Here is a 27158-nt window from a genome sequence, read left to right as displayed (position 1 = left end):
TGGCGAACTCGCACCACGTTGGTTTTACTTTTAATCATTCAGTTTGCACAATTAAGCCACGAACGGTCGTAAATTACTTATTTTTAGCGTCGGAGAGACGAGCACGAATGTGCGTAAGCTGTAATTATTGTTCCATTAACGTAATTTCAAAATGACCTGTTTGGACGAGCATAATTAAGTATGTGCTTTAAACATCAATTTGATTAATTCCATTAGAAAATCTTTTTTTTTGAGAATGTGCTAATGTTTTAAAGGCTATTAGCAGGAAAGCTAACTTAATCCAACTACGCAGACCTTATAAGCTAATCGTCAAAAAAATTAATTTAATTGGATCTAAACGATACACATATATTAAGAATGTCACTTTCAGTAGCAAAGCAATCATCGGAATGATTATCACTCATCGTCTAACAATTTATTGCGAGATAAGGTTTAAAAATTAAAGGTTTACACATTTATCCTAAAATAATCACTACTAACCTAGTTCGTTGATTGGTGAAAAGCACGTTTCAAGGTTAATACCACTTCTTATATGATACTAACCAGCTAACACTCCTTACGAAGCATTTTTCTGAGGACAAGTGGATAATTGCGCGACTAATCAATTTGGTTTGGTCATGAAACCGAGTAAATTTCACGCTGATGTACACTGCAAATACATTTTTTTCGTAATTAACCAACTAACCATAGGTATTTATTGACTGCGGATCTGTCATTTGTCACAGATATTTCCTGGGACTCCGACACGGCCCCGCTTTCCTCACTTCAAGGTATCTCTATCTCTCTACTGACTGTTTTCACGGCCTTTTGACTAACTAATTTCTCGTTGCATGTGTGGTCTTTAGCGTGTTAGATAGTGCACAATGCTTGTTTTTAATCCTTATTTGCACCTTTTGTCTCTCTGATTAATTTACAGTGGCGCGAACAGCGCTTCATTTTTAACTATTGTCTTCTTCCCAGCATCCGCACGCACTATAATAATTTTTATCTCGCGCCGCATGCTCGCTGATGGTGTCGCCTTGTGTCAGACGTGGTCGTATAATAATTGTTTTTATATTGCTCGGAGGCGAGACAAATGACGACAGGCAATTGAAATTTATGCTTTTTGTGCTGAAATGAATACCTCATTCAAAAGTTAACGTCTGTAGGCTGTGTGGAAGAATTAATTGTATTTGACGACGGCGATTCATTCCCCTGTCAGTTACGTCATTTTCATCACCAGGAAACATGCTTTAATTGCTTTGAATTAGTCATTTATTACGTATATATTAACAAAAAGCTGGCTATAACTTATAATTTTTATTTGCCCACAATCGGTAGGAATTCACATGGCAACACAACGCACATATGCATATGTTTCACAAGCAATTCAGCTGAAAACACGTACTCATTAGCTGATCTTAATCACCATTGATTTTATGAAAGTGGTTTTTAAATCGCAATGAAAATAAACCTCGTCCTTGAAGCAATATTCGATTGTTTTCCGCACGAATGCCTCCCCGTCGTCATGTTAGTATAGGTTCAAGTTTCTCGTGCTCGTATATTTTCGATGAAGTAAGAAATAAATTTCAGTTCTTTTGTTCAAAGTCAAACAGAGTGAAGCCTCACAAACTTCCCCGCGGTCTTTTGACGCTCCTGACATTGCATTTACAGCCTGTTCATTTCTTATTTCTTGTGCGATGAGATCATAAGCGCTGTCAAAGTTGAAACCGACGAGACGGCGATGCAAAGAGCATTTGTACGTGTATACTTTTTTTCTCCGAAGTAACGTCGCGTATGCGTGATCTCACATAACAAGTCACTTGTATTCGTGTTTGCGTTTTTGTTTGTCTCTTTTTTTTCGGTCGAGATCATATTGTGAACAAGTCGTTATTGCTCTGGGAATTTTGTTTCATACGCCATTGTCTCGTGGAATGTATTCATCTCGTTTCTTGATTTCCATCAACAGTAATAACACAAAGAGTGTCTTCTCGTATTATAAAAATATTATTTTACAAGCACATTTTGTCTCATTATTGAATATCGATTCTACAAGAACATCCGGTGTCGAGTGTTCGTCTTAATTATAAGCAGCACGCACGCCACCAACGCTTTGCAGATTGCATGCCTACTGGTATCCATTATTACTCGCTCATTCCACCGAGTGTCTTCACAAATATGTCTCATATTCCATTTAAATAAATTACGAGAATAAGCAATTTTAAATTTATTTCAGTCTTGTTCCGTCTTTGAACGCAATGCATGTGTTTCACACACACAGCCCTGTTGGGCCTCTATGTCTTAACCAAGCCCGCTTGGACCAAATAAATTCCCTAACGTCTGACGCGTCGTAACAATTGCCCCCGTGATGCGCGTCGAATGACCTCTATTAATTGTCCGCTGACCTCTGACCTCTGTCCCGCAGATCGGTGATTCTTTGTTCGTGGATTTGCCGAGGGTGCGTCTCGACGGCGGCGCCAAGGCCTTCCGCCAGAAATGGGGCTACGAGCCGTGTCCGCCGCCCCCGCTGCTCGAGGAGGAAGAGGGTGTCATCCCCGAGGGCGATGAGGACGAGGACAGCAGCGTCGCAGACTGCACGTCTCTCAGGGAGGAAGGATACCTGTACTCTGCAGCACCTGCAGGTTAGTGCCCTGATTGATTTCAGCAATGATATTCGGCGTGAAACTGGTTGCGCAAACGACAAACTTTTTTGCGGAGAATTCTCAAGGGTTAATTTCGATCTTTAAATCTTTTCTTAAGATATTCTGTATTTATAAAGTTATGTATAAATTTCCGTGGATATAGCATCCAAAGTTTTATCATATGAATTTAAAGTAGGAAAAAACCGTGATTTATTTTGCTGGAAGGAAACGTTTAATCACAAGTTGGCTAAACTTGATGAGAATTCCGTGGAAACTTTCGAGAAAAGTTAGGTAAACCTTTCCTGCGTGGCCGAAACATTTGCTGTACAGTACGAAAGCGTGTGATATTATTTTTTTCTTATCCTATATATATTATTTTTTACCCTTCCATTCCTAGTTTTTTGCATATGGGAGTAGCCATTGTAAAATCATTTTAAGTTCAATTATGAAAGGTAACAGTCTAACATGTTTCAAATGCATCTATACAACTGAGTAATCAAGCTAATTACAACTACCAGAATGAAATAATATGCAAAAAAAATCCTTCGTATTTTACGTATTTTATTAAATAGCTACCATGGCAGCCAAAAATATGCAAAAAGAGAAATTGCAATAGATTTTTTGGACCTTTCTATATGAGTGTTTAGCAAAAAATGAAATTCGCAATAGTACACAGCCAACTCAATTTACTGGGCAGCTCTTTGGCCGATGAACAGCAACAAGGGTGAACGTATCTGTTGTGAGAGCAGAAGATGATCAAAGACTGCTGATTGCAAGGCGGAGACGTGTTTTGCGCGCTTTTGCTTTTTCCTCTGTCGTCTGCTTCTGCAGAGAAAGTGCGAGGACGACGATTCTCGAGTCGAATTCACGCGACGCTCTTCTCAAATTTCCGCACCGACGAGCAGCATAAAGTGAAACACGCACTGCCAAAACGCGCGCAACCGTAATTTTATATATCTAAAAGCGCGCAGACGAGGGATGAGACGAAGCACGGCGGCACCTTTTCTGCTGCCGCGAGCACTTTTGAAAGTGGCTAGGCAAACCGCTCGACACGTCTGCGGCGCAGGTTGCATACCCTACCGGAGAGATGGCTCGTGCTGATTCGTAGCGACCTCTATTACCGCGCAGCACTGCTCGTGCGGCATACACGATTTTCCGAGAGTGGAAAGGCACGTCTCCGTTTCCTAGACTGACAAAACAATGCATTATTTACTTTTTAACCTACGTTCGGTAATCTAATTAAATGGTTGTTGAATATTTTAAATAATATTTATCCGAAAGATATAAACCTCATATCGACTTTTTGTTTTTTTTTGCTCCGTTGGTTTATGGAGGAGCCATAAAAATTTGAGCACGTTCGTAATGTTATTCACGGCTTGCACGCAATATTAGCAAAGCCACACTTAAGATAAGAAGCGCCGCACGCATCGTGCATCTTGTCGATGGGCAACACGCAAAACTAAAGCAGCGCGGCGCCTAAATAGGATCGGGCAGCCCCGAAGCCACAGTTCTGTCCGCCGGTCTGCGTATAATTTAACCCATCACAGCCTCACTTTGATGAACAATGCGGCTTCGTTATGAGTCTCCTTTGTATTCGACCCGGGTGAAACGTGCTCGGATGCGAATAGGAAGCGGAATGGCTTGCGCCGTATTTGGCTCATTTGCGATTTAACATTCGACTGAACTGGCGCTGGCAGGTGATCGCGACGTTCTATCGCACTGACAAAATTGGGCATAATAGGGCAACGACACGGCTTGTACATTACTCCAGTGACGTGCACATTTGCAATGTCCAATTATAACTCAATTTTTGACCGTTACTTAGTTGAAGTGTGAGGCACACATGCAAATGTTTTTTTTTACTAAAAATAAATGCATCTTTAGAATTTAATGCATTGATGTTAATTTCCTGGATTGGGCATCTCTGAGTTTCATTGCTTGAAATCCACCGTTTAAAAGATATTGGTTTCTTCACCATCTGTAAAATATGGTTTGAATTCGTGCTCTGTTACATTGTCACAAGTTATATAAATATTTTTATTTTAGAAGTTAAATCATTTTTATAACACACCATGATGAAAATCTAAATACTATAGTGCTCAAGTCGAATAAAAAATCTCAGATGCAATCGGACTTACTAAATCTGTTATCGTCTATGACTGAGCAAACATGTGTTATCACTGTATCACACTTTTCATTTACGCACTAATTTTTAATGCTCCGTGAGATAATTTTTATTACAAAATCACCAAAAACAGCATTCTCTGGTGCAGAAAACTAAATATCATGTCACAACAAACCACCTTAACGGAACTGAAGTCACAAGAGTAAAACGCAAAAAACATTTTCGCCTTTCGTCGGTCGAAAAAACGGTGAAATCAGCGGCGTTTGTGTCGCCGCAACGCGGGCACTCTTCTGTTTGATAATCTGCGGTTTCCTTCTCTCGCATGCCTGGTGAATCAAGGCAGCTTTTTATGGTGATTGCGACACTAACTTTTGATAAAAAGCGTGCAACCAACGAAGATCTCGTATTTAACCAGATGAGGTGATACCAAGAATGACAGAAATTTTGAATTTCGAATTCGCATCACGTCTAGGAAGTCGGCGTATCAAACTGACAAGCACTTGCAAGACGGTGCGATGGGAATTGATAAAGGATTTACCGAGCAAAGAGAGAGAATGAAAATTACCGCTGGCAACTGTTCATATATAAATTCACGCAATCTTCTGTTGTTCCGATGTGCGTTGGTCGTGTAGTGTTTACTTTTCATCTCTTCGCCGCTCGTAAAAATATGAAATAATACACACACACGCAGGCGTTCTTTTCCACTTCCTCTCAGCTTTTGTATCACTCTTCGAGATCAAAACTGCATGCGCGAACAATGGTAATGGCAGAAAATGGTTCAAGTCGCAGTTCCCACGGCAGAGTTGTTAAAGCTGGATGCGATTACTTTAATACGCAATAATTATTTAAAAGTTGCAGCAGTACTTCGATGCTCCGAAAAAGAGAAATGAAAATCTTTTTGGTAATAGGGGAAATGCAATCTTAATTAAAGAAAAAGTTAAATTTTGAACTGTTATCGCAGTAAACCACATTTGCTTGGTTAGTTATTGCGGAGTTTAATTTTTTTTCGAGAGCTCATGTTATTTTACACCAGTTGTAAAGTGGTAAAATTATATGAAATTTCAACTTAAAAATGTTCAAACCCCCTTTTTTAAAGCTAAAACTTAATATGGATCGATAATTAACCTAAATTTAATGCGGCAAATTATGATAACTTGATTATATCTTTTTAAACAATTTATTAAAGAGTTGTTAGAAACAAACATTATTATCGTTATTATCTCTTGTCAAGAAGTTACTAATCTGAATTTAGATGGTTTCAAGTGGGATTGTCAGTCAACGCAAATCAATCAAATTTTAACTAGTGTTTAGATTCTAAAAAGTCTCGGAATATATCATCGGTGAGTAGTCTTTATTTCAATATTTACCAGAGGCTAAAAGCAGTGTCTCTGACTTCCTTGTTAGCGCTGTATTTAAATTCTTTGCAGCATGTCAGGCTCGCACAGACGATTAGTCACACTTTTCCGACAGTGCACAGCACATCAGTGTGTAATGGTAACAATAAACAGCACCAGTTAGGCCGACTTTTATGATTTCCAAGTTCAAATGGAGCACACACGACGGCAGTCATCAGGCCGGCGTTTCACATATGCAAATGTGCCGCTCAGAGAACTGGAGAAGGGCGCATTTTTCTCCGTTGCAATCATCTTTTATCAGCGCGCGCGCGAGAGTAATTGCTCTTTAGCTCTCATCATTTGCAACACGTGAGTAAGGAGACGTTGCTGTACATGAATTATGTAGATGGGGTGTACATAAGGTGGCCGTACATAGGCGTGGGCCTGTGTCGCGAGTAGTTTCCTTCCTTTGTTTTGCTGGCCCGAGTTCCTCCTTCTCCTCCTCAATAGCAGCGGCGGCGGCGTTGAGCCCAACACCACTCGCTCGCCCTCCTCAAGCCCCGGCGGCGGCGGGCATTTTTTGGTGCCGCTCGCCAAATGCAGTCAGTCGTAGTAGTGCGTGCTTTTGTCTTCTCCGCAAGTCTGCAGTGGCAAGAAACCAGCAATCGGCTCGATTTGGACTCAAGTGTGCGTCTTGGCCCTTCGGAAGCGAGGTGTGTCTCTGCAGTGCATGTGGCCTAGCCCGCGCCGCTTTCGTCTTTTTTTCCAAACTGGAGGTGTCAAAGGCATTTTTGATTGATGGATTAATTGCCACTAAAATAGGTGGGGTGTCAGTTCATATTTAAAATTTTCAAACAACAAACTTGTGGTCCCTAAATAACTGACTGAACTGGCTTCTCAAGTATTTTTTTCTATTAGTTTTTAAAGAAGCTAAATACTTCTCTTTTACTTCAAAACCTTTAATAATTTAGCACGGAAACCAATATTTCACTTCAAGTGCGTATTTTACGTACTATTTGCTGTGGTTATATGTGAGATTGAGAGCAAGAGTTGCGACTATTCTTCAATCAGATAAATTTTATTTGCCCTTATTGTGTGCTCTAAGCAACACAATCGTTCTTAAGTTCACAACAGTGGATATTTTTTTATATAAATATATTAAAAGGATTTTAAAGCCCCCCTTTTTAATTTATATTAGCTATTTCTTAATTTTAAACTCGAACTGGCTTGTTAATATTAAAATTATCGAGTTCCTCTTGAAGTCGACGATTCTTGATTATTCATACACTCTGTGCGTCAGCAAAATATTGGTTTATAAACTCAATGTGTTAGTGGAAATTTAGAGATTGGAAAGTTAAAACTGTGCCATGTAGTTGACCATAATGTCATTCCGGTCGTTTCGCTACAAGATGTCAGTGACACCGCGGGAGCAACGCCGGTGCCGGCCGTGGTGCTCGATTCTGCGGCGCCGCTCTAAGGTGCCAACTTCGGTGCCGAAACTGCAGGTCATGCGGGCCAGCGACTGCAATTGCGACGTCGGCCAGCAGCTTCGTAGCCAGTCAGACGACGAAATTTTGGCTCAAATCGCGGAGCTGAGCGATGCCGATCTTTGTGAGTGCACAATTTTGACCTAGCGGTGACGTCAAACGCACACCAGACGCCCGGCTGACTATATCCTCGCGAGAATTACTCTTTCGCACGTAGTACCAATCTCGGGGCTTCTTGCTTGTTTATCGTCGCATCCAATCAAACTCCACTTACTCTTGTGGATTATAGAGACACAATCTTCCGTTTGCCCGTCCTTTCAGTGGTTTTTTCCTTGCCAGCCTCTGCGCGCAATTTCCTGGTCAGCCAAGAAATGAACTTTTAGATGAAGAAACTGGTGAGCCCTATTCGGAGCACCAGCTTCTTCTAATACAGTTAAGCTTTAAATTGCGTTACAAATTAGAGTGCTATAAAGTGCCGAAAAATCCTCCACGTTGAGCTTGAGAGCGCGTCACCAATATTTTGAAGGTTTGAAAAATGCCACTGCAATGCTTGGATTGTTATACGTGTATTTGCATTAAAATAATCCCTAATCCAATTGTTGACAGTTAATTATCTCTTTTAAAACCAAAGCTTTCACTTGTTATTTTGAAATTTAACTCAACCGTACTCGATGTGGAAGAAACTTTACTCTATTTATAAATTAAACTTGTTGTTATGATTTATTTGTAATGGACTTTGAATATAAATTTAAAGTAAAATTAAATAAAAATATACGCATGTCAAAAACCTTGCCTAAAGCTTGAGATTTAGTCTTAATCTATACTGAAAATTTGTCTACTATATAGGCTTTGTCTTTCCTAGTGAACCATATCGACCATTATCACGCATGCCGTGAGTGTCAATAAGATAAATAAAACTGGCACGAGAACAAGCAAGAAATGAATATCCTGCCCACGTGTGCTTGTGTAAAGCTGTTCGAAAAAAGAGCCCAATTCTTCAGAAGATTTGTATTTCCCAGCACAAAACAAACAAGCAACTCGAAGCCGGCTGATTAATGTGTGTCCGAACTCATCGAGTTGACTCGGGTTCTCATATATTCGCGTTGTGGGAGGATTCTCAGCTAATTGGGGCCGACGGTTTTGTGGAAATTTGTATAAGCCGGCACTAAATTTGGCCACGCCGGATGGTGTCTTGTGTGCGTCTGGCGTCACTGGCGAACCCACGTGCGTTCTCCCTTCGGCTGCTTCTCTTGCACCGAACGCCTCTTCATGGCTCGATCTCGTGTGTCGTCGCAGCTCCCAGTATCTTAAGACGCCGATTCAAGACCCTGAAGAAGAGAGACACGGCGCAGAGGCACACCATCGGCTCCGCCATGTGGACGCAGCCAGAGCCAGAAGCAGAACAGGAGGACAAGAAGAACGCCAAAGTGCACGACAAAGATTACCTCACGCCAGAGCAGCGTTAGTATACACAAAAATCGCCGTTTTCTCTCTCTTTTCCTTTGCATTTCTAACAAATGGTTCGCACCTTCGCCTACGTCCATCTTCCTACTTGACTCTCGTGATTGATAATCTGCCACCTCAGTTGAATGATTTATTTCTTTAGTGCCAAGGTTGTTGCAATTATTTTTAGCTAAAAAAATCTGAATCTATTTTGCTGTGAATAATTTAAGGTAACAAAATAAGCTTTCAAAACTCAAAAGTAATTTTGAAATCGTTCTTGGCATTTGCATGACAACGTTGACTATGCAATTTTTTCACGGGTTTAGACAGCTTCTCCTTGTCATTTTTGTCTTTGTGTATGATTTTAAATGATTATATTCTTTGGCTGTAATTTTGCAACTCGTGAACAAGAAACATTAATATTAGCAATCACGAAAAAAGTAATGAGGAGGTTCGGTTGATAAAAAAACAGCACACGATACTAGAAAAATGTTTCGACCCTGATAAAACTGAATTTTCTATTTTGACATCAGAACAATCCATCTATTTGGGACGTAGGACCAATATCCAGTTAGATACGGACTCCAAATCAGATTTTTTTTCTTTCAAACGTACACTAATGATCTCTAATTGCAAGTGGGGCGTTTCCGCGACACAGTCATTACATTGTTTTCAAGTTAAGAACAATATGGAAGGATTTCAAGTTGACGTCATGCGTGGTATGAATAATGCTTTACTCCTTTGGCCAAACTCGGCTTCGAGACAAAACTATTTTCGCTTTTCATCGTGCCCATTGTTAAAATTTTCGATTAATAGCCTGCACCACTGCTAATGAAAGCGTTTCCTATTTAAAATTCAGCATTTGCCGAGCATTTGATTATTTGCACTGAGTTGCATTTGCTCATTAATTTAAATGCGAGATGAACCTCTAAGCAGTTTCCTGTTGGCTCTTTTCTGCATTTTCATTATTAACTAACTCCGAGAATTTTATTACTCCACATTTTATCTCGGGTGGCAACGGAAGCGTCTGACTGGAAAGGAAACATGATTCGCCGGAGTTTTATCAAGTGTTTTTGATCTTAGGCAATCTGGAAAATTCCTTTTTTTTCTTTCACTGATGTTTAATTCAAAGCTCATGATTGCTGCTTCTCTGCGGACTACTTTCCAATGTGAGCATCGAGTTTTTACAAGAGTCCAAACAAAAACACTCGCGTCAGATGAAGCGTGTTGGTTAATTATTCAGACAAAAAAGGCTGAATCTCGTGCGTTGCACTTCATTAATTAATTTTTTTCTCACTCGCTGCAACGCAACGCTCTCAATGGACTGTTCCACCTCTCTCACTCTCCATTTAATTTATTAACGCTTTTAAAGCAGTGGTGAAAAGGGCTCTGTTGTTTTATACCACGGTCTTTTAATTGAGTCGGCCGCGTGGTCGCTGATTAAATATTGCGTCACTTGTGCATATCACTTTTAAAGCAAAGCTTCTCGACCTCAACACGATTTGCTCCACTGTCCATCAATGTTAATCAACGCGCATCAAAGACTAAAAAGTGTTCTGAATTTGAGGCAATGGGTAAAACGAACTATTTTGCAATTTACTCTTTAATTATTTTTTATAGCCAGTAATTTGAGATTAAGGAGCATGAATGGATGGTATAATTGATTTAAATTGATAGTTTATTTCCCATCATAAATGTTTATGTTAAACCAATCGACATACATGACACGCCTACGTAATTGAACCCCTTACTCCTGCATATTTTACCGTCAAATGCTACAAACGATAAAAATATTGGTACACATTATGAATTAACGTTAGCAAATTATCTGAAAAATAATTCTCCAGTGTCAAAGGGTCATATTAGAAACGCAATTGACACGGAAAATCGAAACTGGTTCAAACACTCTGGGGCATGCACAATTAAATTTTAAGCTGGCCTCTCTTGACCCAGCCGACCTTTGCTCCTCCTATATTCATAATTGGTTTTTTTGTCAGCTAATTTGGCAGCGAGCTTGCGAGCCTTGGCGTTAAATGTACTGGCCGACGCGGCGCTCAGCATACATCCACAAAACTCATTATTTAATGTGCGCGGCCGAGGAATGTGGTTATTGCATGAGCCAAGTCATTAAATCATCGGCGCGCCAACGTGCATAATATCATTATTTTTAGTTTTCCGTCCAGCAGCATTCAACAGACAATGCAGTGGGGCAGGCTCTCCATTATCTGCGCATCCACCATGGGTGACCCCCAGCCGTCGCGGACGGGGGCAATTATTTACTATAGCTCCCGCCGATGGGCGATTGCTGGACAGCCTCTTTTTATCAGCGAAAAACCAGTCGGCGGCACCGCTGCCGCCGCTAAATTGATTATTTAGCCAGCGCGTGTATGCATATGTATGCAAGCCAGCCAGTCAGCAGCCTTGTTTTTGTCCCTTCTGAGAAGCGAGTCAAAGAACCCATTTACAGTGAGTTTACATTTCGTCCTGTTGACACAGACAAATTCAAGAGAATTATCCAGAGGTAGAACAATTTGGAAGCTACTTTTTCAAAAAAAAATTCTTGCACAACAGTAGTAAAAAAGAACATAATGGTTAAAGTCTCTCATAGCAGTGGGAAATTTTTAAAAATATGTGGCTGTTGCAAGCCATTACTACATATTTTTACTCAGCTATTAATGGGGAGACCGCGTCTATAAAAAATACTACCTTTTCGGTGTGAATGAAAAATCAACACAGGAGCTCATCAAGGTTCAATGTCTGTTATATAGTTTAAGATAAAAAACAACGAACTCTCTATTTGAATCTAAAGTTTGCTATTTTTACAGTAGTTAATAATATTTAGATATAAGTTGCTTTCACGAGAGAAAATTATCCAGATAATTTTTACGACAGCATAAAAGAAACTATTTTAATGGTTAAACGCAATTAAAAAAATGAAACCACAGCTTTTGGAATAATTTGTAACAGCTTTGATACTAAAAGAAACTATGAAAGCAAATTCAGTCGATCAATTAAGTGCATCCCTCGATCATTGTTCGCATTCTAAGGCTCTCAAATTCCCATATCATATCGTGTTGGACTATAATTATGGCCCGACAACCCTCTCATAAAGCGCCAAACCTAAGTGGTGGCTAATGGATGGTTGCACAAAAGCGAATGAAAATTCCACCACCTCCCTCGACCGCAGACAGGCGGGAATTCCGAACCTTCGTGACATCATACATACGTGGTGGGTTTTGAAGTATGTAGGGCGCAGGAATTTTCCTTATAAACAACGAGCCGGCCCAAATACGATAATAGAAATCGGAAGTCGGCGTAATGTTTGCGTCAAGAAAGAGGAGACGGGCAGAAACTGTCTGGTCGTGGGGGTAAAATGCAGACGAGAGCTGCAGGGCCAGTTATATTAGTTCTCAAAGGTGACTCTTTTTGAATGAGTCGTTTCTGTCACAAGGCTATTCGATATCAGTGTTGGGAAAGAAAAGGTTTGCGTTAACGTCACACTCGTCATGTTGGTTATTATTATTCAGGTGCCTGCTGCCACCGACCACCAGTGATTCTCAGGCTACTGCGCATAGCGAATATATCGCTCGCTCCCTCCTGTTTTATTTTTCACGCTTCGGTTTTGGTTTCATTTTTTCGTTCAGATAGTTCGTGAGTATAGAGTCTCAAGCAAACAGTCAAAATGGAGACGGTGCAGCTCAGGAACCACAATCTGCAAAATACAGTCATTGATAGGTATTTCCGATCCATCATATTTTCTTAATTTTCATTATTAAATTACTTTAAAACACCCAATGTTTTAAAAATAGTTTTAAAGAGGCCTATTTTTAAATACATATTTTTAACTAGTGATATCATCATGGCACATGACTCTTTCCAACCGGTCAGGCAAAAGAGACCAACTTCCAAGTTAAGAAGAAGCTTCCAGTTTTGCCTTCAAGTGCAGAGTCACGACGATCATGGTGAGCCCTGCTTTTGCTGATGCACTTGAAACTCAATTTCGAAAAGTGCTCCGTATGTTGTTGGGTCAAGTTTAGGACGTGCGTGTGAGTCGTTAAAAAGACCGTCCTTGCTGATATATTAGTCGATGCAATTTTAAAGGCAAGGCTTCTATGGCATTGAAATTTGTTTTTCTCAGGACACTCGGTTTTCCTTCCTCAAGAAAACTATATATATTTAAACAAGTACGCGATCAAGGCTCATTACTAAATTCTTCTCACTGATTTGTTAAATTCCGGTACCAAAAAAATTTCAAATGCAGAAATTCACGTCAGAGGAGCGTGTATGTATATATATATATATATTATACTATTTCGCAATAATGTATTGGAAGTGGGGCAATTTCTTTGTCACTTCCGAGAAATTGGCGATAAAATTCTCAAAATCAAATAATGCTGGTTGATAGTTTCTGTGGTTCTCCGCTCGTCAAGGCAAAAGTGTTGTACGCGCGAGTACGGCTTAATATTTCGCAACCAACAGCGCCTTGTCACTCGTGTGAGTGTATTTATGTTATTATGTGGTGCACCTGTAATATTATTTGCAGGCCGGTTTCGATAACAGTAGAGCAAGAACAAAGATAGTTTTACCTGCGTATGCGTATTCCTGTGCTGTTCGAAAACAAAACCACTAATAAAAATACGAGCTAATCAGTCTAATAAAAACGTTATGTGTGACAAAGAGAAGTAAAATATAAATATTACATCAATTACGCGCTTTTAGTTGATATTCGTGGCTTTTTGTCACAGTTTAACGTAAATGATCACTTTAATAATATATCGATTCATTTGAGGAAGGGAAATAATTTGATAATGATGTGGACGTGTGTTGTTTTTTTACGATAAATGAATATGAGCAATTACAAGCCCATTATATGATGTCAATTATTTTGTAACGTTTGATATTTTTGGAGAGCCCAACCCTTGAATTCGTTTTTCTCCGGATCAACCCTGAAATTACAAAGCCCATAATACAGTGTACAAACAGATCGCTAGATAAAAGCCGATAATCCCTATGGGGGTTCAAATTCAAAGAATTGGGTATAGCCAGGTAGACGAACGTCATGTCTCGAGTGTATACACAACACGTGGAATGACCGATGGCTTTGCTATAGACTCCTTGTTGAGCTGCAATATTATATAGTTTTCTGGAATAAAAATATAAAAAGTGCAGTATGTTGCATGTTTTTTTTCTCTCTAATAAATTTATATGACACATATATAATACCTAATTTCACACGGAATTGTCAATAGAATAATGTTTTAATTCGGAGCTTGTTCTATTGGTCACGGCACGATGCGTGAGTTTTTCAGCCTCTCGTGTGTGGTCCAACCGCAAAATGCAACTGAGGAAGAACTGCGTGCGAGAGTGCAATTATAGCAAAGGAATCCATTCATCAAAAATTTTCAGCTTTGAACGCATGCGACGTGCTAAAAGCGCAATGAAGTAATTCATTTTCTATGAAATTGTGAAGGAGAGCGGTGAATTAAATTAATAATACCATGCCCTTTTTGTTCAACCTGTTTCACGTTATTATTATAAACTTCCTACGGAATTTTCTCATTGATAAACATTAAAACATGTTTTTATTTCAGGTGAGTTGTCTAGCAAGAAGTCGGTTTCACTACCCAGAGCATTCGCAAATCCCGAACTGCTCAAATTGCAAGTGTTTTCGTCAGATGGTATGTACAGCTAAAAAGCATTTCGTCTCATTCCTCTCCTCACTCTTTTAAACCCCAATGGCACACGCGTAAAATCGAAGTTAATGCGAGCATTAAAAAATTTACGTACTGCGTGCCCTTTCAAAGCGAATCTGTTTTTAACCCTAACTAAAATCCAACAAGGGGTGATTGACCTTTTGGGAAAATCCAACTTTCAACCTTTACACCGTTTGAGTGGAGGACCCCTACACGTGGCTCAAAATTCCTATCATACGAAATATTGCTTTAAAAAGCAAACAATGATTTTCGTCCAAGTTGTGTGTTTGTAAAAATTTATACTCGCTCAGGAAAAAATTCAAAACTCTCCACGTTGCATGGAAATATTCCCAATGACGCTAAAAACAGAGAAAATAGAAAATGTTGGTACTTTGCTAAGTAATCAAAGCCAGCATTCGTTTCAATAATTTTTTTTACTTTTTTTGTAGCCATCGCTTTCCCAGCATTTTGTATAAAATCCAATCGAAGTAAACGCACAAACGGTGTAATTAATGTACGCCCATTCATCAGTCGTGCGCTCTTTCAAAACCTGACCTTTGCTCCGATCTCGTTCCCCTTTTCAGTTCGACAAGTTGAATTATAGTGTTGGTTTTATGGGTGAGCCGAACGCGCGTAATTATAATCGCTTGAGACAGCCAACACGGTTTTTTAAGATATTTATTGTGCGGGCTGCCTGCCTTTCCCACCGAATCAATATGTGTGCTGCCAGAGAACAAACATTGGGCGCTGGTCTCGAATAGCTCGCGCGCCTTTGCCGCAACACACAATGCCATTATTATTATTATTCAGATATTTATCAGATTAGATCATTTATTTTCGAACCGCACACCTTCAGAAAGATGTTTATTATTTTGACTAGTGTGCAAATCCACACTCATAATTATAGCTGGTTTTATTTCAACATTTCATTGTTTGGAGGCGATAACAACAGGAAGGCTAACCAAACATTGTAATTGTGCTGACCAACCAAGATCAAAACTGATAACAAATTTTATTGCGCCACAAAGAATTTAATTTCTAAAATAAAATATATAACTTAATTATTTAAACGGCTTGAACGAACACTAGTAAGAACACAGAGAGTTGCGCCTTTTGGTTCTAGATGGCGCACTCGCCTCACTAACGAGCAAAGCTTTAGGTTTGCTCTATCCAAAAGCGTAAAGTGTGTGTGCGAAATTACTCTCCATCGAGCAAATGGCCTCTGTGAAGCAATAATTTTATTAATCCGAAAAATTCTCAGCATCTGCAACGCTCGCCAGTTCCCATAGCGAATTGCACAACTTTCCAGCCAATTAAAGAGCCAAGCATTTCATATCAGCGAGAAACTCAATTTGTGCGAGGCGCGCGCGACCTGCGGATTTTTTCGGGCGCACGAATTAATATTAATGTGACACAAGACTCTCACCTCTAAATGAGGTGTCGCTTTTTTGGACGACAGTGACAGTCTCTTCAAGAAAGCAGAACGTGCGAGGGTTTATATTGCTATAAATTGGCTAGATAATTTTTCATCTACAACTAGGCGCAATGTAGGGGAATTATGATAAATTTAAAAATGAAGGGTATTTTATTTTTAGTTCTGCATTATGTCTGACATGATAAATATGTGTATAGATGTTTCTTCTCACGATCAGTCAAATACTCAGATCAAATATACAAAAATGGGTGAAAGGGCGGTATTTTGAGCAAACCAACTGATTGGGACCCTATTCGGGCATGCTCTCTCAAATAATTAAATAAATAATTTACTGCTCCGTGTAGTATTAACACAAACTAAACCAAAATCCACTCTATACTGTGTTAATTTTACGCAACATTTTGTTTGTTTATTGTTCATATTAAAGATTTACATGCATAAATTATTAAATTAAAAATGACAAGCAGTATCTGCATAAAATTTGTAAAACTAAATTTTTGGCTGCGAAAGATATTTTATAAATCTGGTTCAAACCTATTTTTATAGAATTTTTGTTGAATGCTCTTCCGGAGCAATCGCAATTTCCCACAATGGGTTTTTGCTCTGAAATTCAACAACATTTCGCATTGCAGTCTTAGCTGAGACAATCAACGGATTATATAGGATAATCGAGAGCGGTACAGTTTGAATTCAAGGCCCCTTTATGAAAAGAACAGTCCTCCTCTCGCACAAAGCACCATACAATTACTCGGCGAGTTAACTCTCTCGCTAGAGCCCATTACGTCCATGCGATAATGCGGCCCCGAATAATACGGCAGCGAGGCTCTGGAGGCAGGCACCCCCCTCCCCTGTCGGCCGGCTGGACCAGGCAGGTTCTCGCTCTCGCCACTCGCCACTCACTTGGCTCGCTTCTACTCTTTCTCATTGTGGCCCTCGCGTTCAAGGAGAGAGGTCGTGTCTCCTGATCGAGCCGGTTCGATTTTTAAGGTGTGCCCTCCCACCAAATCGCGCTCGCCAGGTTCCGGCACCGAAAATGTCAGCGCAGGAAATCGAGTGAGCCCGAATTTGGAAAAAGCTCCAAATTTTGGATTCCTGCCAGTTACGAGTGAAAGGATTTACTACGGCCATGCTGGACAGAAGTTACTCAGGCTCGGACACTCTGTCGCCCAGTTTGAGTCGGTCTACGTTTTACGTGCCGCTGGACACGCCGCCCCCGATCAGTCCCCGCAGCCCCGCGTGTCGTCGGCCCATTCGATACGTGCTGCCCGGCTACAAGTTGAAATCGTCGCCGGCTAAAATCGTGCTGTCCGACTCGAAACCACCACGTCGCACTCTGGACGAGGAGGATTTCAACTCTGGTGAGATTTTTTTTAAATTTATTTTATCTTTCAATTTTTCCCATTGTGAACGAAAAATGGTGAAATTTTCATTAATTTTGTTAAAAAAATCTTTTCACAATTTGGCAATCATATTTATTTTTTTCTTAATCAGGGCATATTATAATATTAGATGGTTTTATAAGTTGTAAGCACACACGCAACTTAAAATAAATGAATTTTCAAATTTTAGAAACAAATAAGAAGCACTCTTGTGAAACCAACAATCTTGTGTTAAACAATACATACTCAGGTAAATTTGACTTCTAAATAAAAGTTTTTAACATCAACAAACAATAAAAGCCCTATCTATTACTAATAACAAATGCAAGTGGGGACAGCCATATTTTGCTTGGCAATAATTTTTATCGTAACTACACACTTACTTGTATATCTTATCGGAGCAGAAATTAAATAAAGCCGAGAGATTTCAATGCCTGTTCTCTCGAACGCAGTGCCGCGAAAATCGATAACAATAAACACACGTCAACACAAAAAGCAGCGTTACTCAATCGACCCAGCATGCTATAAACTCAAAGCATTGCAAATCCAGCAGCGAGAGTTAATCCGAAGACCTCATTCTCCGCGTCTCTCGCCAGCTCCTTTCTTATTACGTATGTGCATTCATTAATCCTCCCTCCCACTATCTGGGCGACAATGAAACATGAACTTGCATAAATCCCGATGGACGTATGCATGCTCATACAAAAAAATCTCCTCCAGACGAACCTAATAAATTAAGCAGTGGCACGAAATTAACTATTGTCGAGAGGCGAAGATAAAAAAATTGACATCCGCACCCCATTCGCTTTCACATAAATCAAGCCGTGGTTTTTATCAGGGCGGCGGTGTCAATATAGAGGTTCGGCTATGTATTTTAGGGCAAGCAGCTGCCACCTGCTTTTTTTGCCGATTCGTACTCGACACACTTTATCGATCGTTTGCATTATTTATCAGTCTCGTCGCATCTGAAAAGTTGCTAATGTTGTGGCTGCGAAATCGTGAGGCAAATTGCATGCGCACGCTCTAATGCGTTTTTGGCGTGTGTGGGCGAATTTCCCACACTCGCACCTTCTCCGCGCGCGTGCATTAGCAAACAAGTACAGTCGGTACCTAATGCGAAGTGAACGCTGCTTATGCATTATTAATCTCGCACTCTTTCTAACGCCGTTTTGACGGCCACGCCGCTGGAGGCACTAATGAAGAAAGCCAATCTAATGCACCGAAGGGCAGTGAAAAAGCTGCGTGCGTGGTTACCACATTTTATTATGAGTTATTGCCCGTGTGATTAACGATAAAGCTTGCTAAACACCAAACCGCAGCTATCTATAAATGTTTATTGTGTGCTAATTATTCTTTGTTTACATTCATCTGATTGGATTGCTAAAGGATTTTTCCAATCCTACTTAAATTTTAATAACTCCGGCAATTTAAATAATCATTTCCTTTAGGAAAATGCAATCAAATTAATTAGATAATTTGTTTTCTCTGCACCGACGAGAATGTTGAATTCATATTGGCACAACTTGACGATTACGGAAAGAAATTTTCTCACTTTCCTCTTATTTTGCACGTGAAACAATATAAATGCGGCTATGCCAAAATTTGTCCCCGTTACTCACTGCCCTGATCTAATGCAATCGACGCACTCTCTGTCTTGGGGTCACTCGCAGATCGTCCCGCTTGATATGGCATTTTCCATCCGAGACAACGGTACTCAATCGCCAAGCGCTCTCCTCGTGCTGTGAACTCCACTGCTTGCTTATTTTTTCTCCTTTCTCATTACACACGGGATCTCCCCAACTGGCGGGTCCATTTTCGCTGACTGACTGAGTTGCGCTGAGGAAGAGATGGTATATACTAATGACTCATCTGCCAGGCAAGACTGACGGAAAGGTTGAGAATTTCAAAGCTCGTGAGCAGGGCTTGGCGAGTAGATCAAAATGTAACGAATTGCGCCATGAATCAGCCACCAGCTGCGCACATTAGTTAAAGAAAAAAAGGGTCGCTCTGGCAATTTCTTGTTAATTTACGGATTTTCGAAGGAATGCTGTTTGAATTCCACTTGCGCCATTAATGATTTGTGAAATTTCAACCGCAGTTCGGGAAAATCGATTCGAAATGCACGACGGCCTGATTTAATCTGGCGCCGAGACAAAAAATTGACGAGCACCGAATCCCCACTTGATGGATGGTCCAGACGCGGAAAGTAAGCCGCGATTCAACCTTCGACTTCACGCACCCTCTGCGAGCAAAAATACCCCACATGCATGCCGAGTTTGATCCAAAGAGCACATATACAAAAGTCTTGCACTGGCGGGAGACGGCAGACACCTGCAATTTCGGCCGAGCCATAAATTTTTTCCATCATGTGCGGGGATACGCATGCACAAAGAGGGAGAGGGGTCGCAAAGGCAGGTGCTGGGTGGTGTTTTAGCCAGATATTGGCCACGGAAGGAGGCAAACACCGTCATCGTCGGCATATACCCACCCCCAGGTCGGTGCTGCGGCGTGCGGGGCAAATGAGTCATCGTTTAAATGCATGGAGCGTTGCCTGACTTTGGGCCGTTAGCGCCGCTATTTGCTTATTCCGCGTATACGGTTGTACCAAATGAGAGACCGCGCGCGCAAAGAGCAAAAAATTTACACACGCGCTGCGCACTTTGTCTTTACGGTCGCGGCGGCCGCTAATTTATAGGCCCGGAGTATAAAATTTTACCATCTACGACGGCAGCAAAGAGGGCTGGCTGGACGTGCGTGTCGTTTATCAGGGGAAGCTCCCACATCAGAACACACACACACCCCCGTGCACGGAGGAGAGTGAGCGGGCGAGATAAAATTACAAATGTGTGTACCTTCGCCTTGTGTTTGCCGGCCGCTGAGTAATAAAGCGATCGAAGGGACGAATTGCCCTGTTTACGACCTGCCCGGTCCTTTGTATCAATTTGCAGGCAATAATCATTTAGAGCGAAAATGTTTCTCGGATAAATTATTCCACGCTGCTGCTGGTGAGCAGAGGAAGAAAGTATATAGTTGGGCTGACTGTTATTTTGGGCACAAGGTCCGAAGGGAAATGAGGCTGAAAAATTGCCGACAAGACTGTGCAGAGCAGCATATTATATGTTTTCCTTGCAGATTGGGTCCGTGCTGTAAAAAAGATTTGAAAGGGTCGCTGCGTTGACAGACCCAAAGAGAAATTTAAGATCTCGCATTTTCATCCATTTTGATTAGAGGAGAAGCTTCTTTTATAGTATCCATCGGCATCTGCCGGAATTATGTTTGGTTCCACATCTTCTTTTCTTTTAGCAAAATTGAGCTTGGAGACCTCATCCAGTGACTTTTCCATCAACTTTGTGCAACTCAAGGGGAAAATTACATATAAAAGGGTCCAAATAGCCGGATAATCCGTCTACTGCGTCGCCGAGGACATTCAATTTGCAGCCAGGGAATTTGATTGTAACGCAATTTGGCCACTTAGGTCGCTGCAGATGCGTCGAAAGCTGCCGGACTTTCCGCCGCACCGCATGATGTGCATCTGGTCAATACAAATCAAGTTAAGAGCAACAAAAGTCTCTGGTCCCAAATCAGCCGCTCGGCGCGTACTCAATATTCTTGGGGTGCTCCTTATTGAGTTTCTGCCGCTTTTCCATCCCCCGAAGGTTAATATCGGCGCTTCGCCAAATAAAATATTGACATTCGGCCGTGCGGCGAATGCAAAAGTTTGAGAGGCAATCCGCTCTCCGCTCCCTTTTATTTCTTTTTGCCACGGCACGCACTCCAACTTTTGACATTTACAGCTTTTTCTGGTGCTCAGTCATCCATCATATTTGTGTCCCGTGAGGATTATTACACGAGCAGCGAGCCGGCACCCTGCCTACCGACTGCCGGCTTTTCAGCCCCTGAATACATGCAACACTCGTCTTTTTCTCGATAAAAGACGTAAAAACTCGGTATGCCCTTATTACCAAACAGGCGCAGCTCGCTCGCAGGCGGTGGAACAACGCTCCGACTTTGCACCCTGGCATATTAATACGAAAGGGAGGCACTTTTCGAGGGCTCTTAAGACGCGTTATGTGATCCCTGAAAGTTAGCATTTTACGAGCAAATGGTGCTTTTATGTTCCAGAAAAGGGGTGCTTCTATATGCAACATTGACCTTTAGAGTTGATCCCATCCAAAGGAAATCACAATTACCATAAGATATTGCTGAATTTCACAGGGCCTTTCAAACCGAATACCGATTTGTTTAAATTTCGAGCAAATCTTTTCTTAATGGGCCATTTTGTGTGTTCCCGTTTCTCGACATCATTATGATCAATCAAAGTTTAACGACTTGACTCAAGTTCAAACTTAATTACTTTGCAAAGCAATTAGCGAGCCAATTTATGGCCAGAGTCACTTTCGAAAACAAAACATTCGCACTGACGCGGTAACATATATTTTCACCAAATCATCGTTTTAAATTCACTGACGGCCAACGTCTTGCACGCACTTGCTTGAGAAGTTGCCGCATAATGGCAATTTACTTGGCGACGATGGCTTGTTTAAGAAAAGTTTGCTGGCATAGCGAGTGTGTGTGTGAAAACAGCACGTCCCGCCAAGCAAGCAGCGCAGTTTCGAAAAAGAGCATCTCTTCGCGCTTGTTATTGTGCTTGATGGACCAGCAGCGGCGGCAGCTTCTGCTTGTGTTGCTGGAGATAAAAATAAGAAAAGTGCTTCTGCCGCCACGGAATAATGAGAACCGCTCTGGAGAGTGAAAAGAAGCTCCCATAGGTTGTTGCCCCATTGTTGCCACGGGCTGAAATGATAATTTAGCCCGCTCGCCGGCCGCTCTTCTGCTCAATTACGTTATACAGCCGGCCCCGTAAGAGTACGCAAGAGGCAAAATATTCGCCATCGACCATGCAGCGTCGCCAAGGCGAGTCAGGTACTCCACGGCCGCGTGCGTATGTTCTTGCGGTCTGTAACCGCACTATCCGCGCAGAGTATGGCTAATCGATCATAGTCGCACGATAGAGCGTTATCTTGATTGAATTTTGCCGGCAAAACCAGTGTTTTGGCACGCATAAAAATTCCTAAACCATTTCTCCTTGAGAGGACTGACAAGCAGCCTGGCCGCAAGACAGACAGAAATTCACTCCTTTCTTCAAAAGGATCGGAGATAACTTTTAACACATTTTGCTATCAGCGTGCTCAACAATTTCTACTCGTTTCGGTCGTGCCAGCTGGCACAGCCCATGTGACATTTCTCTGGAATGATTCCAGCAAAGAAATCTGTTCAAACACAATCTCTTTTCAGTTTCCTTTGTGCTGATTCTTGGCAGTTGACGTCCTCTTGTTGCGACTCTAAACGCCATGCGATATAGGCACTTGGGAAATTCACTGATACATTTTTGTGCTGTTTAATTTCGTGCGGCAATGTAATGTTAAGTCCGCCGGGGCTCTCACATATCGCCAAATTCAATGTAAAAGCCTCGGAGAGTATTATGTGTTGTAAAAGCCGTTGCGGTCGCTGTAAAAATGTTGCTTCCAAACGCGAGCTGCCGCAAATAAATATAATCGTCTTTCTCATGGACAAGAAAATACCTCCTAGGTCAAAGAGGCAAATAAAAAATTGATAAATCTCGCACACAGCCTCGCATTATTGTCAGCGCAAATCGTGTTATATGTTAGGTATATACAAAAGCTTATATGGATGTCAAAGATGCAAACAAAAATGAATGCATATCCTCAAAGTTTAGGTTTCTCCTTTTCAAACAATCTTCATAATCCGTTCTTTGTTCAATATTTGCTGAACGCTGCTTGAGCTCCAAACAGGAAATATGCCCTTGAAGTGTGGTTTGCGCTTAAAAAAAGTATGGAAATAACGTGAAAAATCAATAACGCTTGTTGACGACCACTAAAGAAACTCGTTTTCCTGTTGAGCCATTATCCTCATTCTCAAGCCCGCTTATTTGAAAAGACGTCAACCCCGAGAGCTATTAGTCAGAACAGAAATTAAACGCCTCTGAAAGGGGATAATTAATTACATGCAAACCCACGCCGCATGATAACAATTTTCGACATGCGAACGATCAAACAGTTGAAGAGATGCTGGACTCTTTAATGCAACGCGCGTGCTACTTTTACACTCGCATCTCAGTGTTTGTTTTCGACTGTGTGCTGCCTGCCGTCTCTTTTGTGCTTTTTGATCATTATTCGAGAGCTGCTGATGCTGCTGGAAGCGAAAGAAGGAGCCTTTCGTGCCAGGTAGCTTTTCCATCACTCCGATTGCTACCGGCTATTATCATAAAAACACAACACACTCCTCCATCTCTGATTGGAGACCCTGAGCCTGGTGCTGAACAAAACATACATATATTCTATTTTATCAGACTGTCAGTCCTTCTATCTTGGTGCACTTTTCTTATTATAAACTTGGATCAGCGATTCAATTATTCGTTCACATTGACTAAGTTTTCGCTCCTGATTCTGCAGATAAAAAAATCAAGGTATTGAATCGCGTATTTCATGGTCAAGATATTTTTTTTCTTCATTGCCTCTATAATAAAATCACAGTGGCGTGAACCGACTTCAATTGTCAAACAGCGCCGCGAGTGACTGGTTTCAATTTTCCCCAATTTTTTCTCCTTGCTGCCTCTATTACAGCGGGCTGCGGGATTAAAAATTTTCCCACCGTCACTCCAATAAACATAGCTAGGGGAGAAAGTTGACGTGTGCGTGGTACACCTCTAATCACAATTTTCTGTTAGCCGCGAGCACTGTTTATTTGCATTTTGTATCCATCAAACAAAAAGGTAGTCATGGACTATTACCAAAACGAAAAGGCGCGAGATCATCGCCGCGTAAAACGACTGCCTTTCCGAACCACATGCAGTAACGAGTGTTTGCTTTTCGAAACTATTTGCTCCGCTTTTTGACTCAAAAATGTTAAATTGTCTGCAGTGCTCATGTATTTTTCGGTTAGAGGACAGTTCCCATTCGCAAACTTTCCTTTTCGTCCAACGCACACATGGCAAATTTGTCTGCCTTGAAAGCTTTCAAAACAGAGAGCATCTGGGAAACAAGTCGCACTAATGTGTATTTATGCAAATCGAGAGCCGTCTTTTCGAGAGGATAACCGAAGAAAGTCAGCGTTCAATCGAGTGGAAACTCGCGGAGAGGAAAATAAATAAATGTTGGTTGCCGAGTTGACGAAAGACCCGTTTTATGCTTTCTCAAATTAATGATTTATTTGTGTGCGTGATGCACAAAAACAATTTCATGGCCGCTGCGTTACAATTAATCGCTGCACATATAAAGCGGTGGATTAAGAGCCATTCAAGTATGACCAATATTATAAATGAGCAGACAAAGCGTTCCTACTTCCAACGCTCTCTTGCAGCCAGCGCTGCAGATGTCAAAATTGCGCCGAGCGCGGTGAGTCAGCGGCTTCTCTGAAACGAAACAGAGAATAAAACGAAAAATGAAACAAATAAACTGACTCTATTGATGTCGAGGAAAGGAGATTTGACACCGCAACAGACGGCCTTTACCCAAGAATGAAAAATTGCCTACTCCATGGGCGGTCATACTTTTTTACGCGTCTCAAATGGGGAGAAACACCTTATATTTGTGCACAAAACGAAAGGTCAGCAGCCTTATGTTATTTTAAAGTCTGGACACACAAGAAGAAATAAAAGTTTTTAGTATTTAATGAAAGACAGGGAAAAGACCCTCATGTATGTTTTTCATTTTAATTCTAGACTTGTGATTTCTTCAATAGCGAGTTCAGTAAGCAAAACATATATTGATACATGTTGTGCAACATTATTACGGATTGTTTCGCAACGTGGGTTTCTCAATCCTGCGTGGAACGTTTTAGATTGCATTAAAGTAATCGCTGTGCGTGGAAAATTTTCGAACCCCAATCGCTTGAAGTAAAGCTTGCCCCTCACGTTGCCTTTATTCATCACAGTACTATCATATTACTAGTTTGTCAATGAAACTTTTAAAATTGTGTGATATTGCGCGACTAATGTCCGATTTCAAAAGAACCAGGCAATTCCCTCTATTTTGTATCTTTTGAAAAGATACTCAACTTCCTGTGTTGTAATATTCCTTTTACACTTCCCTATGACAAAACATACATTATTACCACCTACTTTGAGGATAACCTGGGCAACACGTTTAAACCATCTGTAGTAAGAAAATAACAGCGGATGACTTTGATCTCATTGTTGGCAAAAAAGCAAAAAGCATAATAATTCAAGCTAGCGTTGAAGTCTCCATATTGTTGGACAACATGTTGTCAGAGGCTATGTTTTAATGTTGCACGTGAAGGCAGTTTTAACGCAGCGGGGCATCTGTTTGCTCATATTCCCTTCAAAGACTCACTGGTCTAACTTTTTGCTTTCATCCCCGGGGCTTTGTCAAAGAAAACTTTACAATAAAACACTTTCCAAACAGTGCGACCAAATATGAAAAATTGCTTCCTCCCTTTAAAGATGCTCTCTTGCCCTCTCAGTTGGAGCAAGGAGGGTACAATACCTGCCAACAGCATTTCAGGTTGACAGCATACAACTCAACATTACGAAATCCCATAGTAAAATACTGACGGCTGGCCCTTCTCTGCCTCCCTTACCATCTCTCGTGTGTATTGATGCTAGAGAAAATCGTGCCCGGGAATGAAAATTTTAGGCTTATTAGAGCTACGGGGCTTTTTATTATACTATTTGCTCCTTTACCTGACTGTCAGTCAGCCTGGGTTGCGAGTTGTATAATTTATAATGAGCCTGGTCAGGGAAACTTTTTTATTTTTATTGCTCTCTCCTCGCGCATAGCACTCAACTCGAAAAGGCAGCCAGTGTGCGATTACACAATTTTAACTACACAACGATTACTCACCCGTGTCTCTTGTGACTAAAGCAAAGGGAACGCTTCTGCTGAAGCGTTTTTACCTGGAAAAATAAGGAAGAAAAAAGCGTTCTGATGCGTTGAAATTATAGGTCGAACGTCAGCGATCTGTAATTTGTATACTCAAAGCCAGGAAAGTTGTGAGGATTGATTTTACAATTAACTGACTATAGCATTTTACTAATTGAGGCAGTTTATTTATTAAGGCATACTTTTACCATAAAACTTAGCTCTACGGAGGCAAATAAATATAATTATTAATGTTTCAATTAGAATGGCACCGTGAATAAACTTGTCTTCCCTTGAATAAAATATTTTTTAAAATTATGTAATTTATATTGGCTTTCTCGGTATAGAAAAATTCTCAAAACTTAGAGTGAGCGAAGGCATTAGGAAATTGATAACGCAAGCAGTCATTTAAATGGCATTTCCAAGTCACACCAGTGCTATAAGCAATCACTTTTACTCTCTGCTTCTCCATCGTTTGATATCATAAATTACGCACGATAAAGTGCATCAGACGCAGCTTCTAAATAATCCAAACAAGAGGGGGCAGCGGCTTCTCATTAAAATAGTTCTTCTGCTCTGTTATCACCATTCCATGGGATTAGTGCTAGTGCATCCCTTGGCTGACACTTTGGCGCCTTTTCCACTCTGACTTAGGCACTCAGCGGCCATAATCTGCCGTGTCCGTTTTTTCTTTTATTATTATCACAATTCATCCACCTCTGGAGACTGCTGTGTATAATT

At 40.9% G+C, this 27158-nt stretch overlaps 1 protein-coding gene across 9 annotated transcripts in view; it reads left to right on the top strand.

Moving 5' to 3' along the window:
* Positions 1 to 27158, top strand: part of raskol (Ras GTPase-activating protein raskol) — a 97768-nt gene that overhangs the window by 49933 nt on the left and 20677 nt on the right. For 3 of the 9 annotated variants that reach the window (XM_065490144.1, XM_065490140.1, XM_065490139.1), the window contains exons 3-5: positions 726 to 770; positions 2405 to 2621; positions 14602 to 14688. In XM_065490144.1, the coding sequence (XP_065346216.1) occupies positions 726 to 770; positions 2405 to 2621; positions 14602 to 14688 (349 nt within the window). Of the gene's footprint in view, positions 1 to 725; positions 771 to 2404; positions 2622 to 12365; positions 12746 to 12859; positions 12973 to 14601; positions 14689 to 17055; positions 17497 to 27158 lie in introns of those variants that run through there. The other 6 variants (XM_065490143.1, XM_065490142.1, XM_065490145.1 and 3 more) reach the window with 5 other exon arrangements.

The sequence above is a fragment of the Cloeon dipterum genome, chromosome 4, assembly GCF_949628265.1.
Source record: "Cloeon dipterum chromosome 4, ieCloDipt1.1, whole genome shotgun sequence".
NCBI classification, from domain to species: Eukaryota; Metazoa; Arthropoda; class Insecta; order Ephemeroptera; family Baetidae; genus Cloeon; species Cloeon dipterum.
The sequence above is the reverse complement of the archived record's forward strand: the minus strand, read 5'-3'. Positions and strand labels throughout refer to the sequence as shown.